General features: G+C 35.4%; 1 protein-coding gene and 1 pseudogene across 1 annotated transcript; both read left to right on the top strand.

Moving 5' to 3' along the window:
* The first annotated feature begins 1,068 nt into the window (after positions 1-1,068).
* On the top strand, positions 1,069-11,358 carry LOC120142847 (annotated as a pseudogene).
* Positions 11,359-12,338: 980 nt separating this feature from the next.
* On the top strand, positions 12,339-16,555 carry LOC120142618 (dolichyl-diphosphooligosaccharide--protein glycosyltransferase 48 kDa subunit-like). The gene is made up of 13 exons (XM_039157156.1): positions 12,339-12,677; positions 12,799-12,935; positions 13,031-13,156; positions 13,856-13,909; positions 14,009-14,122; positions 14,296-14,351; positions 14,455-14,496; positions 14,819-14,894; positions 15,020-15,091; positions 15,179-15,304; positions 15,414-15,518; positions 15,754-15,837; positions 16,379-16,555. The coding sequence occupies exons 1-13, from the start codon at positions 12,404-12,406 to the stop codon at positions 16,424-16,426; spliced, it is 1,314 nt and encodes a 437-aa protein (XP_039013087.1). The 5' UTR covers positions 12,339-12,403; the 3' UTR covers positions 16,427-16,555.
* The last annotated feature ends 3,737 nt before the right edge of the window (positions 16,556-20,292 follow it).

Below are 20,292 nucleotides of genomic sequence, written 5' to 3'. Positions count from 1 at the left end.
TCTTTAAGTGTCAAAGTTTGAAAAGTCAATGTGACACCTTGGACTCATATTCGGGTCGGATATGGGTTAAGGGTGTTACATTTAATGGTATCAGAGTTACGGTTTAGTCGATTCTCGGCATAAACCGGAGTCTAGAGTGTCCTATAAAGTATTCATGCAAACAAAATAGTGAAAACTTCTGATCTGATATAATAGTAAGTGTGTTGTTTTACTAACAGAACGATATGGTTATGTTCTTATAGATGTCCGGATATGGTAGCTCTAGAAGTGAAGCGAGAGATGATAGGCCCGCTGAAAGTAGTAATTCACCTGCCTTGGCCAGACAAGGTGAAGAACAGGCACATTCTAGAACCTGATTAAGATGTGTTCTTCAGAACATTGGACGCAGTATTGGCACGTTTTCAACCTTCTATTACTTCAACTCCGAGAATAAATGTTGCAAATAAGTTGGAGGGTTTAGGAGCACCAGAGTTTAAAGGTGAAGCCGAAGAAGGTCTTATTGTTGCAGAACTTTGGCTTAATGATGTAAAAATTATGTTAGATGGTCTCCATTGTTCTAATATAGAGAAGTTAGATGGAGTGGTCTCCTTGCTTCGTGGGCAAGCGAGAATCTGGTGGACAAACGTCACTCTGAGAATGACAAGTGACCAAGTGACCTGGTCGTTGTTCTTAGAAGAGTTTAAACACAAGAATATAGGAGACCAATTTATTAGGCAAATGAAGCAAGAATTCTTGAACCTGAAGCAATTGGACCGCACTGTATATGAATATGAGTGTGAATTCAACAAGTTAAGTCATTTTGCGGTCGAGTTAATTCCAACAGAAAAAGATTCGTGTGAGTGGTTTGTTGAGGGTTTGCACCCAAGGTTAAAGGAGATGCTGATAGTATTGAACTTGTCCTCGTTTCAAGAGGTAGTAAATCGTGCTAAAGCCTTAGAGAGAGCTCAAAATGAAAGATTTGGGAATCAAAGAACCCAACCATCTAAAAGAACTAGGGCTTCATCAAGTTTTGCACCACCTAAGAGAAGTAGAGATTTTGGGTTCTGACCTCAAGAATAATCAGAGTCGATGGCATCTGTTGCAAGAGATTCAAATCAGATGAGAGCTAGACAGACTCAATCTGCAGGGTCTGGTGATGGACAAGCACAGTAGAGTCAAATTAGACAATGTGAAATTTGTGGAAGAAGTCATAGCAGAACGTGTAGGGTAGTTACTGGAGCTTGTTTTTGATGTGGTGAAGTGGGACATTTCATGAGAGATTGTCCATTGGGAACAGGAGAACCAATACAGTCGGAGCGATCTGATTCGATGTCTCAAAGAGGAAGAGGTAGAAGTCAACCTGAATCCTCTACTCAACAAGAAATATGCTTCACTGCTCGAGTGTATAATATTAATACTAATGAAGATTTTGATGATCCAGAGGTGATAACAGGTACCTTTTTATTATGTAATAGATATGTTATGATCTTGATTGATCTAGACTTGCATATTTATATATTAGTAGTAAATTGATGTAAGAATTGAGAATTCAATTAGAAGTTAGTTATAGTGATGTGGAAGTGACAAATTTATTAGGGTACAGTGTTTGGATAAATAAGATATGTTGAGAATGTTCCATTAGAATTCAGAGAATTGAATTCTCTGTTAATTTGATGGAATTACTATTTAAATGATTTGAAGTAAGATTGGAAACTATAGAGTTAGAGGATCTCTATCGTTCTGAAATAAAGTACTTTCTTTACTTCAGTGACAAGATAAAGTAGAAGGAATGGGTGTTATTAGGGGAATATTAAAAGAACAAGTGATTGATACCATTATTTTGGAGGAAATTGAAAATATGTACATCAGTAATCAGTTTATAAGACAAAGGTAAATGAAATGCTTGAATGCGAACCAAGGAAATTATATTATGGATAAGTGAGAATGAAGGTTTGATAAGTTAAGGAAATGGAGGACGAACTATTTTTGATTGGGAAGAATGAAGGTTTGATAAGTTAAGGAAATTGTATTATTTTGAATGCGAACCAAGGAAATTGTCTTATGATTTTAGTTCTGCTATCTACTTTAGATTCTCATTATGTTTGGCTATTGAGGAACATTAAACGTGGTGTATTAAAAGCAAGTATATGTTAAAAGGGTACGTCATTAATGCATTTGCAACCGGTAATGTTGTATTTGGCATCTAATGTCTATCTTAAACAACTGATCTGTAACATCCCAAAATACAGGTTAGTGACTAAATTGTAAAACTTTAAAATTTGGTGATTAAAGTAGGATGATTGAATAGTTTAATGATTTATCTGGAAGAATTGTTAGTAATTATTAAGTGAATTGAAGGGCAAAATGGTCATTTGACCAATAAATAAATTAAAAGGTGATAAGGATGAGATATATGCACGTGAGAAATGAGGGGGAGAGGAAACAAAATTTCCAGAGTTCTCTTCATCCTTTTCTTTTCTCTCCATCGTAAACCAAGCTAGAGCAAAGGTGAGTTTTCTGATTAGTTGGTTATTTGATAAATTAAAGGTTAGGTTTTGATCATTAGATGATAACTGAGCTTAAGGAAAGCTTAGATTATCTTAAAACAATAAGATGAGGAGTACATAAAGAATTAAAGAAAGTAAGTAGAAAGTGAAATATTTGATTAGAGTTCATAATAAGAATTAGAAGTGGGATTTGACTTGTCATCAAGCTAATTAAAGAATAGGAAGTGTTAGAATTAGATTAAGAAGATGTTGGGAGTTGAGTGAGATTCTTAAATTCTATATGGAGAATTGGGTTTCTAAGTTTTAGAGGTATGGAAGGGATAATAATTAGTTTAAGTAAGAGTATGCAAGTTAGGGATATAAAAAGAGGGGAAATATAAAGTGTTGAGAAGATTATGAAGAGATTTTCGTGCTAAAATAACATTTATGGGCTATGTGCATCGATGCACATCCAATGTGTACCGATGCATCAAGGATAAATCCCAGAAATTGTTCAAGGTGTATCGATGCACATGAAATGCATCAATGCACTCCTTTAAAATAAAAACATCGAATGCCATCATTGTATCGATGAACAAGTAGTGCATCGATGTACTTGCTTAAAATACAAACATTAAATGGAATTTATGCATCGATGCATAGACAGTGCATCGATGCATCCGTCAAGGGATGCATCGATATATAGTGTAGTGCATCGATGCATACCTTCATTAAAAGATAAAAATATCTTTCTTTTTAGCCTAAGGAGTGATAGTTTAGAATATATCCATTAGTATACTGATATGTATCAATGTATTACTGATATGTATCAATGTATTACTATATAGATTTAGAACGTAATCTCGTTCCGGAATAATCAAAGGATTAGAATCGAGTCAAAGCGAGGCTAAGGTGAGTACATATTATAAGTATGGTACAATGGAATAAGACTTGTGATAAGTCTAATTCCTATGTTGATTTTCATATCACAATAGTTATGAACATGCATAAAGTATATATGTTCATATGATTTGATAAATGATATATGTGAATAGATTTAAATGCACATGTGACATGGTAAGTGATATGAGTTATGTGATCATAAGAGAAATGACATGAATACATGAACATATGAAACATAAGAATAATGCCCATGGTATACGATATGAGAGCTATAGGTATGGTTGGCATGCCAAGAGTCGAGGTTATACGTGGTCCTTCGGGACATATATATATCATTTGGAACATTTGTAGGGTCTTTGAGACCGATTTGATCCACTGTAATATGTATATGGTTCTTAAGGAGTGGTCATTCGGGACAAATACAGTACATAGGTCCTTCGGGATAAAATTTCATATCCCTTAGTAGGACCCCATATGAGATGTGGTGATAGTAATAGTGCACAACCTCAATGTACTCGAATACCTTGAGTTCTCAAAAATGTATATGGGCCTATAAAAGGTTATCAAAGGTAATTGCATTATTATAGTTATATGTTACCATATTATTATTGTTTACATTGAATTGCATATGACATGATTTAATGGATAGATTGTATGTTCATATTCATACGGAATACATTATTTTTATATTTATATATCTCACTAAGTCTATGACTTAGCGTGTAAGTGATTTACACGTAGGTACCAAGAATCAGGAAGAGCGGAAATAAGGTGGCAAGAACAGCAACACTGCTAGAAGATCATATCAGAAGTAACATATAAAGTATGTCTTTTGTCGTGTATAGTGTTGGCATGTAAGAAAAGTGCCTGTTAAGAATACTCTGATCGATTTAGTATTTTGTGGTTTCTTTTATGTAAATTAATGTATTTGGTTTTAATGAAAGTTTAAAATTTATCTATTTTCTTTAAGTGTCAAAGTTTGAAAAGTCAATGTGACACATCAGACTCATATTCGGGTCGGATATGGGTTAAGGGTGTTACATTTAATGGTATCAGAGCTACGGTTTAGTCAATTCTCGGCATAAACAGGAGTCTAGAGTGTCCTACAAAGTATTCATGCTAACAAAATAGTGAAAACTTCCGATGTGATATAATAGTAAGTATGTTGTTTTGCTAATAGAACGATATGGTTATGTTCTTATAGATGTTCGGACATTGTGCTCTAGAAGTGAAGCGGTAGATGATAGTCCCGCTGAAAGTAGTAATTCACCTGCCTTGGCCAGGCAAGGTGAAGAACATGCACCTTCTGGAGTGCCTGTAACTGATCAAGATGTGTTTTTCAGAACACTGGATGCGATATTGGCGCGTTTTCAACCTTTTGTTACTTCAACTCTGAGAATGAATGTTGCAAAGGAGTTGAAGGGTTTAGGAGCACCAGAGTTTAAAGGTGAAGCCGAAGAAGGTCCTGTTATTGCGGACCTTTGGCTTAATGATGTAAAAATTATGTTAGATGGTTTCCACTGTTCTAAGGTAGAGAAGTTAGTTGGAGTGGTCTCCTTACTTCGTGGGTAAGCGAGAATCTGGTGGACAAACGTCTCTCTGAGAATGACAAGTGACCAAGTGAACTGGTCATTGTTCTTAGAAGAGTTTAAACACAAGTATATAGGAGACCAGTTTATTAGGAAAATGAAGCAAGAATTCTTGAACCTGAAGAAATTGGATCGTACTGTATATGAATATGAGTGTGAATTCAACAAGTTAAGTCATTTTGAGGCAGAGTTAATTCCAACAGAAAAAGATTCGTGTGAGTGGTTTTTGAGGGTTTACACCCAAGGTTAAAGGAGATGCTGATAGTATTGAACTTGTCCTCGTTTCAAGAGGTAGTAAATCGTGCTAAAGCCTTAAAGAGAGCTCAAAATGAAAGATTTAGGAATCAAAGAACCCAGCCATCTAAAAGAACTGGGGCTTCATCAAGTTTTACACCACCTAAGAGAAATAGAGATTTTGGGTTTCGACCTCAAGCACAATCAGAGTCGATGTCATCCGTTGTAAGAGATTCAAATAAGATGAGAGCTAGATAGACTCAATCTGTAGGGTCTGGTGATGGACGAGCACAGTAGAGTCAAATTAGACAATGTGAAATTTGTGGAAGAAGTCATAGCGGAACGTGTAGGGTAGTTACTGGAGCTTGTTTCCGATGTGGTGAAGTGGGACATTTCATGAGAGATTGTCCATTGGGAACAGGAGAACCAGTACAGTCAGAGCGATCTGCTTCGTTGTCTCAAAGAGGAAGAGGTGGAAGAAGAGGTAGAAGTCAACTTGAATCCTCTACTCAACAGGAAATACGCTCCACTTCTCGAGTGTATAATATTAATACTAATGATGATTTTGATGATCCAAAGATGATAACAGGTACCTTTTTATTATGTAATAGAAACGTTATGATCTTGATTGATCTGGACTTGAATATTCATATATTAGTAGTAAATTGATGTGAGAATTGAGAATTCAATTAGAAGTTATTTATAGTGATGTGGAAGTGACAAATTTATTAGGGTACAGTGTTTGAATAAATAAGATATGTTGAGAATGTTCCATTAGAATTCAGAGAATTGAATTCTCTGTTAATTTGATAGAATTACTATTCAAATGATTTGAAGTAAGATTGGAAACTATAGAGTTAGAGGATCTCTATCGTTCTGAAATAAAGTAGTTTCTTTACTTCAGTGACAAGATAAAGTAGAAGGAATGAGTGTTATTAGGGGAATATTAAAAGAACAAGTGATGGATACCATTATTTTGGAGGAAATTGAAAATATGTACATCAGTAATCAGTTTATAAGACAAAGGTAAATGGAATGTTTGAATGCGAACCAAGGAAATTGTATTATGGATAAGTGATAATGAAGGTTTGATAAGTTAAGGAAATGGAGGATGAACTATTTTTGATCGGGAAGAATGTATAGTATATGAATGGTTTGATGGCGGGGTATGTTTTATTGGAAGAAATGAGTTGAATAATAAAGTAGTATGATAGTGAGTGTAATAAAGATAAAGGATTTGTATGTTTGGCGGAAGTAAGATTGACAGAAAAATTTAAAATGATAAGGAGGGATACGTATAAGGGATATGAAAGGAATGTGAGAGCATCAATGAAAAAGGTAATGGAAGAATTAAAGTAATGAAGTAAAGTTTATGATAGCACAAAAGATTTATTGAAGAGGGGATATGTGAAAATGAATAGTACATGTGTGGAAAGTATCTTATCTCCTTGTGCAATGAAAATTTGAGGACGAATTTTCTTAAAGGGGGGAGATTTGTAACATCCCAAAATACGGGTTAGTGACTAAATTGTAAAACTTCAAAATTTGGTGATTAAAGTAGGATGATTGAATAGTTTAATGATTTATCTGGAAGAATTGTTAGTAATTATTAAGTGAATTGAAGGGCAAAATGGTCATTTGACCAATAAATAAATTAAAAGGTGATAAAGATGAGATATATGCACGTGAGAAATGAGGGGGAGAGGAAACAAAGTTTCCAGAGTTCTCTTCATCATTTTCTTTTCTCTCCATCGTAAACCAAGCTAGAGCAAATGTGAGTTTTCTGATTAGTTGGTTATTTGATAAATTAAAGGTTAGGTTTTGATCATTAGATGATAACTTTAAAACAATAAGATGAGGAGTACATGAAGAATTAAAGAAAGGAAGTAGAAAACTGAAATCTTTGATTAGAGTTCATAATAAGAATTAGAAGTGGGATTTGACTTGTCATCAAGCTAATTAAGTAATATGAAGTGTTAGAATTAGATTAAGAACATGTTGGAAGTTGAGTGAGATTCTTAAAATCTATATGGAGAATTGGGTTTCTAAGTTTTAGAGGTATGGAAGGGATAATAATTAGTTTAAGTAAGAGTATGCAAGTTAGGGATATAAAAAGAGGGGAAATATAAAGTGTTGAGAAGATTATGAAGAGATTTTCGTGCTAAAATACCATTTCTGGGCTATGTGCATCGATGCACATCCAATGTGTACCGATGCATCAAGGATAAATCCCAGAAATTGTTCAAGGTGTATCGATGCACATGAAATGCATCGATGCACTCCTTTAAAATAAAAACATCGAATGCCATCAGTGTATCGATGCACAAGTAGTCCATCGATGCACCTGCTTAAAATACAAACATCAAATGGGATTTATGCACCGATGCATAGACAGTGCATCGATGCATACGTCAAGGGATGCATCGATACATAGTGTAGTGCATCGATGCATACCTTCATTAAAAGATAAAAATAGCTTTCTTTTTAGCCTAAGGAGTGATAGTTTAGAATATATCCATTAGTATACTGATATGTATCAATGTATTACTATGTAGATTTAGAACGTAATCTCGTTCCGGAACAATCGAAGGATTAGAATCGAGTCAAAGCAAGGCTAAGGTGAGTACATATTATAAGTATGGTATAATGGAATAAGACTTGTGATAAGTCTAATTCCTATGTTGATTTTCATAGCACAATAGTTATGAACATGCATATATGATAAATATTATGATACATGCATAAAGTATATATGTTTATATGATTTGATAAATGATATATGTGAATAGATTCAAATGCACATGCGACATGGTAAGTGATATGAGTTATGTGATCACAAGAGAAATGACATGAATACATGAACATATGAAACATAAGAATAATGCCCATGGTATACGATATGAGAGCTATAGGTATAGTTGGCATGCCAAGAGTCGAGGGTTCTACGTGGTCTTTCGGGATATATATGTATCTTTTGGAACATTTACAGGGTCTTTGAGACCGATTAGATCCACTGGAATATGTATATGGTTCTTAAGGAGTGGTCATTCGGGACAAATACAGTACATAGGTCATTCGGGATAAAATTTCATAGCCTCTAGTGGGACCCCATACAAGCTGTGGTGACAACAATAGTGCACAACCTCAATGTAGTCGAATACCTTGAGTTCTCAAAAAAATTACATGGGCCTATAAAAGGTTATCAAAGATAATTGCATTATTATAGTTATATGTTACCATATTATTATTGTTTACATTGAATTGCATATGACATGATTTAATGGATATATTGCATGTTCATATTCATACGGAATGCATTATTTTTATATTTATATATCTCACTAAGTCTATGACTTAGCGTGTAAGTGATTTACACGTAGGTACCAAGAATCAGGAAGAGCGAAAATAGGGTGGCAAGAACAGCAACACTGCTAGAAGATCAGATCAGAAGTAACGGATAAAGTATGTCTTTTTTCGTGTATAGTGTTGGCATGTAAGAAAAGTGACTGTTACGAATGCTCTGATTGATTTAGTATTTTGTGGTTTCTTTTATATAAATTAATGTATTTGGTTTTAATGAAAGTTTAAAATTTCTCTGTTTTCTTTAAGTGTCAAAGTTTGAAAAGTCAATGTGACACCTCGGACTCATATTCGGGTCGGATATGGGTTAAGGGTGTTACATGATCATTTGAGGCCTTAGCTTTTGGAGTGACTATGACTGAACCTCTTTTCCTTTATTTATTAAGTCCTCTTTTTGAATGAGTTATTAATTGATATTCTTGGTTTATTTTAGTTATTGCTTGACTGTATGTTGTAGTCCTATGAACTAAAACTCTTTACTATTTTCGCAGCTGTTGGATGTGCATGCTCAAGTTCTATCCAAACCTATTGGATTGTCATAACAAAATGCGGCAACTACTAACAAGACAAATTGGCCTTGTTACTTTTACTTCAACGATTTATGCAATAACCGTGATAGGCGCACTTATTGAAGTAAACATTGTCAAATAGCAAATTCATGTTCAAAATTCCAAAACACTTATTACATTCTAAACCCAAAATTCCAAAAATACTTTAATTACATTTTAAACCCTAAATTAAAGTATTTTAGAATTTGAGGTTTAAAATATAATTGAATTATTTTAGAATTTGGGGTTTAGAATGAAATTGAGGACTATGTTGCAAGTTTTAAAAGTTAGGGGACCTAAATGCAAATGCCTGAAAAGTTCAGTGACCATATTGCAAACGGCGTCAAATAGCCGGTTACATCGGAGACCATATTGCAAACGGGTTAAATATTAGAGGACTGTATTGCAAGTTTTAAAAGTTGGGGACCTAAATGCTGGCTTTAGAAAGTTTAGTGATCATTATTATACTTTATTCAAATTTTAATTGGGATGGTAAAAATCTTTTTTGTTGTTGTTTAAGGTCTAATTACTCTCTCAGTGTCTACAGTCTTCATGCATTTGAAATTTAGTCTACTCTTTTTGAAGCTGAATTGATTAAAGGGTGTTCAGTTATATTAAATTATGTGGCATTTTTAAATTAAAATATTTTGCTCACCTAAAGGCTAAATAAGCAAATGAAAATGTTGAATATGGAGTTCCAAGGTTTTTTATTCTTCAAATTTGTCAAGAGTACAGGGATTAGGAGTGTACTTAAACCTTTATTTAATGGAAACAGAAGGATTATGTACGACTGTCTTCTATTTTTCATTTTTGTTTTTGGTTTATATGAATTTGAACCATATTGTTTAGTTAATTTAGTCTTGAAAAACTATACATTTATGTTGTGAAATTTGCCTAAATCTTGCAATCTTTTATTTGGGGTTTTAAAGATTTTGTTGATGTTAGATTTGATCATCAAATCTAGTGTTTGTAAGTTCGATTTTTCGGCACCGGTGTGGTATTAGTAAACAAAAAATAAACGCGATTTTACTTGTTTCGTTGCTAGATTCTATCTTCCGATTGTGAATCGTCTGAAACTTTGAACGTGTTGAAATTGGAGTATGCGGCGGCATACGAGAAAAAACAAAGAGTTGAAACAACAGGTTAAGGAGCTAACTGAAAAGGTTAGGTTTGCTGAACAAGGGAAGGATCATGCACAAAAACAAGTTGAAGCATTGGGTAAACAGAGTAAATCCGGGCCTTTTGGAACTGTGTAAGGTTTAAGAACGAACCCCACGGTAATTCCAGATGAACCCGTTAACCCGAGATTGGCTAAAATTCTGGAAAATGTTGCTGTCCAAAAAGAGCTTATAATGGCACTTGCAAATTGGAATGTGAAGGCGTCGTTAGAGGTTTGGTTCACGAGCATTAAGAGAGTTGGCATAACTAATTATTGGTTGTTTCTTTGGATGATAAGATTGCTGAATTTTGCAAGTCGAATGATGTTCCGGTGTATGAGAGAGATCCTGACAAAGGGATTGATTCCATTGGGAGGACAGGGGGTAACCATGCTGTGTCGGGATTGAAATTCCGTATCCTGAGAGCGTTCTCCTTTCGGATGTCGATATTGTGTATTTGCAGAACCATTTCAATTATCTTTACCGGGATTCGGATGTGGAATCTATGACCGATGGCCATGATAACATGACTGCTTATGGATTCGATGATGTCTTTGATGAACCTGCAATGGGATGGGCTCGAAATGCACACACGATTCGGATATGGGTTTATAACTGTGGTTTCTTCTATATCAGACCAACAATTCCTTCAATCGAGCTTTTAGATCGTGTGGCTAGTCGCCTTGCTAACGAGCCAAGGTCATGGGACCAAGCGGTTTTCAATGAGGAACTCTTTTTCCCTTCACATCCCGGGTACAAAGGACTTCATGCTGCTCGGAGAACCATGGATTTCTATCTCTTCATGAACAGAAAAGTCCTTTTCAAGACTGTGAGAAAAGACGCTAGACTGAGCAAGCTTAAGCCGGTCATTGTTCACTTAAATTACCATCCTAATAAGCTCGAGCGAATGAAAGCTGTTGTCGAATTCTATGTTAACGGCAACCAAGATGCACTGAAAGCTTTTCCGGACGGTTCAGAATGGTAAATTATGCTTTGCTCAGCACAAATTCACAAGCGGGCACTGGTCACGAAAGGCTAGACCCGTAAACGATTCAAACCGAAGCTTATTCGTGACTGGGATATGATTACACAAACAAAATAAGTGGTTCCTTCCCTGCTTCTGCCGAAAGCAAAGATAACCCCAAAGGTATATGGTTTTACTTTATTCCATTTTTGCTTTAAAGATTTGTTCTTCGAATGCTTTGGGTTTCTTCTTCAGCTGGCATTTTTGAACATTTCCAAGGTTTTATAGCTGTTCAAAGTTCGAGTCAGTCGATATGTAACTCGATTCATTCACTTTTCGATGTCTATGTTCATGTGGAGAAGTACTTGACCAGGATTTGTGCTCGAATTGTTTCATTCAGAAAGTAAAATGTTTCATTTTCTTTGCTTTAAAGATGTATATAGTTTGAAGCATCATTTGTCTGAATTTGATGGGTTTCGACTCGATTCGATTTTATTTTGAAAATTTAAGCTAATATCTATCTTTCTTAAGGATAAGTTTGATCTGGGTAACGAGTTCGTCGTCATGTTTTTATTGGTTGATATTATGAGGATTAAAATATATATAATTTTTACCAACAATCAGTTAGTCTAGTAGGATGATGTATTAGATCTCTTAAGTAAGGTCCGGGATTCGAATCATGACGTTTACAAATGGAGTAAATTTTATTGGGAGGGTCGTCTTAGCCTCTGCAGTACCTGATCCGGATTAGTCGATTAATAGATCGGATACCAGTAACTAAAATTTGTTATAATTTTTTAGTAAGAAGAATTTGAATTTAATTTAGGTAATTTTCTCATTCGGGTTAATTTATACACTTATTTTACTTATAAAAATAGTATTTATAGAATATGATATTCAAATCTTAACATCGATAAATCTTTTTAATTAAACTCTTTTTTTATCTCAAAATTTCATCTAATTTCTTTTACAATTGTAATTTATGGTATAAAATTATAAGTCTATAAAATTATGTACTTAATTGCAATTCTGATAAAAATCTCTGATAATATTTGTAATTTTACCAAAACCACCGGCTCAGAAAACTCGGGACTCAGTTGAATAGTGTGGTGAGTATATTCCTGAACCTTCACTCACTCAAACTCCACAGTTCACATCACACAAAAATTCCCTAATCAGTAAAATGGGGAAATTATGGGTAATTTCAATTGCTTCGATCTCTATCCTTCTTCCATTTCTCTGCAATGCATTCTCTCCCGAGTCGCCGACCGATCGCCGGCTCCTTGTTCTCCTCGACGATTTCGCCATCAAGTCGTCCCACTCCATCTACTTCAATTCCCTCAAATCACGCGGTTTCGACCTCGAATTCAAACTCGCCGATGATCCAAAGATCGCCTTGCAACGCTACGGACAGTATCTTTACGATGCCTTGATCCTCTTCTGCCCCTCTGTCGAACGTCAGTCATTTCACATTTTTCAATCATTTAGTGTTTTCGAATTAATTGTTTTTTTTTCTTCTTCTTCTTCTTCTTTAAATGCGTAACCGTTTGAATTAGGAACTGGTTTTTGTTTGTTTAGGATTTGGAGGATCTATTGATTATGCTGCCATTATCGATTTTGTTGACTCCGGTCATGATTTAATTATCGCTGCGGATTCGAATGCCTCCGATTTGATTCGGGAAGTTGGTAATGAAAGTGGAGTAGAATTTGATGAGGTTCGATTCAATTTTCTTGTATGATTTGATGCTATGTTCTTTGTTTTTGCTTAGCTTGATTGATCATTAGAGCTTCCTTCTTTGCTGATGTGTAGGATCCTTCGGCTATGGTTATTGATCACATCAGCTATGCTGTATCGGAAACCGAAGGAGATCATACGTTGATTGCAAGTGATGATTTGATCAAGTCTGATGTGATCTTAGGAAGCAAGAGAATTGCAGTAAGAGTCACCTTCTGGATGCTTTTATGATCCAGTGCACCTTTCTTATGATGTTTTCTAGTTTGTTAATACTGAATGGAGGTTATGGAGCCACTTGCCAATGACCTTCAAGGACGGATGGAGGATTCCAAATCATTGGGGCAACTGTCCGAAGAATTCTTAATAATTTTATGTAAATATGTAGAATCAAAACTCATCTAGCATTGGCTTAGATTTAGTTTAATTTATAAAGAATAAATGGATCATTGAACGTTTTTCAACTCCTTGATTACTTGGTGAAGAAAATGGAGGTCATAAAAAGAATTTAATCACTTTTGATAGTATTAAGAGGTTTTGTTTTCAATTTAAGAGAAGAAAAATTTATTATATCAAGTTAACTGTTAAGAAGGTTCATAAGCTTCAAATGCTAAATTTTGATAAATATTAGTGGGGGAAAAGTTTATTTATATCAGAAGTTCTTTTAGTTATTATTTGTGTGGGGCAAAGGTATGATTTATTATTTTTTTGTTTTATAATAATTTCAATAATATGTCAAATGTCAATCGGGGAATGACTACTTTCAATTATTCTAAATATAGCCATTTTTTTAGCTTACATGATTTCTCATTTATATTTTGAAGCCCATTTCATGTTATTTCCGTCCTTGATTACAGTGATGATAATTAACATTTCTGATTTGTTTTAACTACCTTGCCGCAGGCTCCTATACTTTTCAGAGGCATCGGGCATTCACTGAATCCTGCAAATAACTTGGTATACTGCTTGCATCTGATTTGAAGGAATTGAATCATGTACAATTTATTAATGACCACAACCATCCTATTTTCCCCCTTACCACGTACTATTTTTTAGGTGTTAAAAGTTCTCTCAGCTTCTCCATCTGCCTATTCTGCTAATCCCAAGTCCAAGCTGTCAACTCCTCCAACATTGATTGGTTCTGCAATCTCCTTAGTTTCAATTGTACAGGTAGATCGATGTAAACTGTTTTCATATATGATATCTGTTCTGTGTCTATATGGCATGAAAGTTTCCCTTCCAGATGGTTTTCTACAAGACGAATGGAAGAACCGCATGTTGTGACTCAAATATATCAAGCAATTCAAATAAACTGATGAACGCTTTTTTAATTTTCTTTTTAGGCCAGGAACAATGCACGGATTCTGATTACTGGCACACTAAGTATGTTCAGCAATAGGTATGTGATAGAATAGCTTTTAACTTGTTCCTGTATTGATGAATATTTATTTTGAATTTAATAACATGTTATGTTTCTTGATGAACTGTTTAAATGTTTTCAGGTTTTTCAGATCTGGTGTGCAGAAGGCTGGGAGCCATACCAAGTCATTGAACTTTAACTCTCTAAACTACCTTTTAAATATGAGAAGCCGAGTAATATTAAACAAATTAGAAGTAATCTATACTGACTGCATAAGAGGAAAGAAATAAACAAGTTTTTTAGGTTTCTATCATATGAAGTTCGTATTAAAGCTTCATCTTTTATATGGATCTTCTTATTCAGAGTGCATTTCCAAATTTGATATCAACCTTTTATGTCTTTGGAGTTGCTCTTAAGTGCATGCTGAGATTGTTGTTTAACCAATGTACTTAAAAACACGTTATATTGAAAAGTACGTTATATTGAAAAGTTTTTTCTGATTGCAGACATGAGAAATCAGGCAATGAGCAATTTTTGACTGAAATTAGCAAATGGGTTTTCCATGAAAGATGTCATCTTAAGGTAGGCATGTTGATCTGTTTTTTTCCTTTAATATTTCATTCCTTTATGAAGGCATCATTTTGAGGCATATGCTTATACATTTTTGCGTCCAACATAGATTTTTGACCTTTTTCTTTTATCTTTAGGCTGTAAATGTAAAACATCACAAAGTTGGAGAAACTGATGAACCTGCTCTATATAGGATTAATGATGAATTGGTAATTTTTCTACCTTGCCTACTTTGATGTAAGGCTTAGCAGCATTTAATAAATTTAACTGAAAAGAAATGGGTGTATTTCTTGAAGGAATACTCAGTTGAAATCTTTGAGTGGTCTGGAACAAGCTGGGAGCCATATGTTGCTAATGATGTCCAAGTTCAGTTTTACATGATGAGCCCTTATGTTTTGAAAACTATGTCACACGACAAAAAGGTATGCCATTTGCCTCTTGAGCTCATACGATTTGTGATATCAGGGGGCCAGTCTGCCCACGTTATGAAGTCATTCATTAAAAAAATATCGGTACATTTTTTTTCTGCAGGGTCTATATTCCACATCATTTAAGGTTCCCGATGTTTATGGTGTTTTCCAATTCAAGGTCGAGTACCAAAAGCTTGGGTATACAAGTTTATCCCTTTCAAAGCAGGTAAGTAATGATGTGCTTTTTTTATGATCCCGAATTCAAATTTCTTTCTAGAGACCTAAATCTCTTACCAGTTATCCCATTTTATTTTAAGTACGGAAGCTTGTAATCGAAGTTAAAAGTCAAGAAAGATCAGCATGGACATTTTCATCTATGATTTTCTTTTGGAGATATTGCTTTGGACCTTTTTCTTGAATTTGTTGGCTAAAATTGTTAACATATTGAAATTGGATTGCAGATTCCTGTCAGGCCATACAGACACAATGAATATGAAAGATTTATACCTGCTGCATACCCCTATTATGGAGCTGCATTTTCTATGGTACCACCACTCTCTCTCAACCATTGTTGTTAGCTTTATAGCTTGTGGGGGACGCACCTTAATACCCTGAAATTCTTTAGAATTCGAATTTTCTTTAAAACTCGAAATTTTCTTCATTAATATATGTGTGCCTACCTGAAATTCTACCTCATAAAAAATTTATATTATTTATATGTGTGCCCACCCTCAAAGAATTTTCTAGATCCGCCACTGTTTATAGCTTATAAGTTGACCTATCAAGTTTGACCCGAACCTGAAAATCCGATACTAGTAACCTGAATCTGCCCAATTTAACTCTTAAAAGTCAACAAATCGAGCCGGAATATTGAAAATTCTAAACCTCCTGAATATTGAAAATTCTAAAACTCGAATTGACAGACCCAGATAGTCTTAGTCTGATATCCACCCAATTGACAGGTCGACTTATCGGCCAATCATTCATCAGACAGCTTTATGGGTTCTAGTTCCCCCCCCCCCTCCCGGATGAATCGCTAGTGTAGGATGTAATTGACTTTTAATGAGTGTATTTCTATGTGTGTAGATGGCTGGATTCTTCATTTTCTCCTTTGTCCATCTGTACAGCAAGTAGACTCGTATCATCTCCAGCATGCAGGTGGACCGTTGGATCTGAAATTATTTTTATGCAATAGAAAAGTTTGGGTTTTCAATTCGATGCGTAACTCTTATTTTCCCCTACTTTATCACGCCGTTATAAACATTTCAGAAATATTATTAAGAAGAATTTTGATTTCTTCGAGTATAATGAGTTTTGTTCGCTCTTATTAGTTTGATTAATTACACCCTAATTTGAGTATTTGTATGTAATGCATTTAAGTTAATTATTGATTTTGAGTAAGTTTCGTAAAAAAAAAATTGTAAATATGTGCATGAAATGCTTATATTTCTATATCGATTTTTTGCAAATGATGATCGATGCGAATAACAATTGATTAACGACTGTAGGAATATTGGACAATTTTTTACATAAAAATAGAAAAAGATTCAATTGTATAATCACAATATTAATGATATAATTTAGTGATAAAAGTAACCCAACATAAAAATTTGTTTGAAATATGATAAAATTCGATTATCATATTTCAGATAATAGATTAACATCCATCGTTAATTTCTTAACGGAAAATGATGAGTTTGAAACATAATGAATAATTATATGATTATTTTATAACTTTTAATAATTGAGAAATTTAATAAAGCAATATCTTAAATTCATACCATCATTTTGTAAGTTCTAATTATAAGACATCATATAATTTGGAAATCATTCATGTACTTTACTATTAAAATTTAATAATTAGATCGATACAAAAATTAGAATTTAATGGTAAATAAATAATTTAAATAGGGTTTAGCTTTGACCCTTACTGTACATCTATATTGGAGTGAAGAAGTTAATAAAGAGAAGAAAATACCAGAAAAGAAAATAATTTCCATTATTTTTTGTTTAATTTAACAAAACAGAGAATTTATAAATACTTGGCAGACAAGCGATACTCATTTGGCAACTCTTTTCCAAAGATCAATTTTAAATAAACTGAGAGATTTTTCACCGTTTTTCTCTAAAACCCCGCGGCAATGAGTTCAATGGAAATCGATTTCAAGTAATATCAGCTCCGATGCCAATTACGAGGCCACGAAGGCGACGTATGATCTCTGTTTTTTTCTTCTCGATTATGCATTCGCCATTTTCCTTTTAATTTCGATCAGTTAGGTTTTTGAAAAAAAATGTAGGGAATTTTTATTATCTTTATTTTTAGGTTCGTGGAATATGTGTTTGTGGAAATGAAGGTATCGCCACTTCTTCAAGAGACAGAACGGTTAGGTTCTGGTCGCTTGATTCGTCAGATAAGCGTAAGTATGTTTCGTCTAAGATTCTCTTAGGACATTCGAGTTTCGTCGGTCCATTGGCTTGAATTTCACCCGATAAGGAGTTTCCGGAAGGTGGGATTGTGACAGGTGGAATGGATACTATGGTTTTTGTTTGGGACTTGGAGGACTGGGGAGAAAGAGAAGTCACTGAAGGGTCACCAATTGCAAGTTACTGGTGTCGTATTGGATGATGGGGATATTGTTTCCCCATCCGTTGATAGGTGAGTTAATTACAGTGTTCGACGACAAGTATTTTACGTTTGTGTGAAATAGTTATGTTTGGCTTCGTTTAATGTTCAAAATAGTTTTAGTTAACCATCTGTTTACATGGGCATCTGCATTTTAGCACTTTATTTATTTATTTATTTATTTTGAAGGAAAGAAAGGAATTATATTCCAATAGCATCAACGATGACAATGTGTTTAATACATTCATGTTCGTCCAGGAAAAATCAAACTGGATTGGGGTTCGATAAAGCCCATTTAGCAAGCGAGTGAGCCGCTCTATTGGTATCTCTACATACATAGTGAACTTTGAAGGAAGTATTATCATCGAGAAGGGAGCGGGCCTCAATGAGGATCAATCCGATAGTAGAAAGGTCATGGGTCTTGCTCTGATTTTTGTTGGACAATATATTAACCACATAAATAACATCGCCTTCAATGATAACATCGCACCATCCATTCTCAATCGCAAAGTTGATTCCCTATGTAAAAGCACAAACTTCCGTAGACTCCGCGGGGTTAGGGGGTCAATCTGTCTAGCCACACTTCCTAGGACCATTCCATAGGAGTCTCGAGCCACAATGCCTATAGCTGCCATATGTGAATCAGGATAGAAACCACCATCAACATTAATTTTTATCATGCGCATGGGGCAACTCCACATGTGGGTTCTAGGGGGCTCCTCCCACAAAGACTCGAGAATGGGGTTGTTTCCTGTTTAAACTCGCCGAGAAGACTCCGAGCATTTGTAATAACATCTCTGTCCGACTGGAGGTCGGCATCGTGGATCCATTTATTCCTACGATTCCAAATATTCCAGAGAAGTGTGAGGAGTAAATCAAATCCATTGCGGTTCAACTTAGAGGCCGCGAAGATCAGCCATTCTTTATAGGGTCTGGTAGTCTCGAAAGAATGAGAATAGGGTTCGTCTTTGGACAATTCTTGAGTGCATGAAACGACGTTTCAATCAATTCATTGCATAGGTTGCAAGTTCCTTTCTCTAGTCAGGCCTGCTTAAGTTTTTCTCCAGTGGGAAAAGCTTCTTGGCATAATCTCTAGCCGAAAATTTTAATCTTTGGGAGGGTGTTGGCCTTTGCAATGTAACTCCAGATTTTATCAGGCACCTGAACTGAACTATTGCGAATCAAAAGCCAGTTATAGCCTGACTTAGCTGAGTAAGAGCTTGTACTATGATGGCACCAAACAAGTCTGTCACCTTGGATGAGGGTGATCAGTGTATTAAGGAACTTGGAAGCATCCTCCAAGGTGAGAGTCGATCAGACTTTGTACTCATCCCATATTAGAATATTGGGGAGCATGAAATCTGATACACGCATAGGGTCAACGTTGCTATCCATATACTGGGTAGTCCACCCGAAAGGACCGAAGTCACCCCATTTGTCTTTGAACATCCTTGCCAAGCTGTTGATTCCCACTCTCCAGAATAATCCATCCGAGAGGGCATATTTAGCCTTGAGGATGCTTTCCCAAGCATAAGAAGGTCTATCACCTAGTTTGGCTTCTAGAAAGGCAGAGTGAGGGAAGTATTTAGCCTTGAGAACCTTGAAGGCCAACGAGTTCTCATTTTGGATGAGTCTCCAGACTTGGTTACCCAGGAGGGCTAGATTAAAAAGTTTTAGATCTCTGAATCACATTCCACCATGCTTTTTGGACTAACATACCTTTTCCCAAGCAATCATGGCCAAACCCCTAGTGTCTTGCTTGTCAGACCACCAAAAGGAATGAGTTTGGGATTTAATGGCCTCAATGATTCCTTCTAGCAAAAGGTAGCAGGACATAGCTTAGGCAGGGAGTGCTTGGGCAACTGACTTTATGGAGATCTCCTGGCCTCCAAAGGAAAGAAGTCTCTTCGTCTAACCTTGCATTCTGTTTGTCGTTCTATCCTTGATGAAGTTGAAAGCCGCCATTTTTCCTTTGCCAACTGCCAACGGGAGCCCAAGATAGTTACCTGGTTCCCTTGATTCCACCACTCCAAGCACATTGAGAAAAGTGATGCGGTCAGTGGAATGGGTGTTCGGACTGAAAAAATACTTGATTTCTCAAAGTTGACTTTCTGTGTAGACACACGTTCATACTGGGAGAGAATGCTCTTGATTCACCTCACTTCTTTAATAGAGTTCTTAACAAAAAGGATGTTATCGTCATCATAAAGTAGATGAGAGATCCTTGGTCCTCTAAAGCTTGCCTGGATTCCTTTGATTTTGTTCCTTCTTTGAGCTGCTAGTAGGAGTGCTGAGAGGCCCTGTGCATAAAACAGGAACAAATATGGGGACAGAGGGTCTCCTTATCGAAGGCCCCGCTCAGGGGTGAAGGGATCAG

Source organism: Hibiscus syriacus, unplaced genomic scaffold (assembly GCF_006381635.1).
Source record: "Hibiscus syriacus cultivar Baekdansim isolate YM2019G1 unplaced genomic scaffold, ASM638163v2 tig00110831_pilon, whole genome shotgun sequence".
Classification (NCBI taxonomy): Eukaryota; Viridiplantae; Streptophyta; class Magnoliopsida; order Malvales; family Malvaceae; genus Hibiscus; species Hibiscus syriacus.
Note: the sequence above shows the minus strand (reverse complement) of the source record. Positions and strands in the feature narration are given on the sequence as shown.

Coding starts and splice junctions, on each gene's coding strand:
- LOC120142618 (XM_039157156.1), top strand. CDS start 12,404: ATGGGGAAATTATGGGTAATTTCAATTGCTTCGATCTCTATCCTTCTT. Junction 12,678..12,798: donor CTTCTGCCCCTCTGTCGAAC/GTCAGTCATTTC, acceptor TTGTTTGTTTAG/GATTTGGAGGATCTATTGAT. Junction 13,157..13,855: donor TAGGAAGCAAGAGAATTGCA/GTAAGAGTCACC, acceptor ACCTTGCCGCAG/GCTCCTATACTTTTCAGAGG.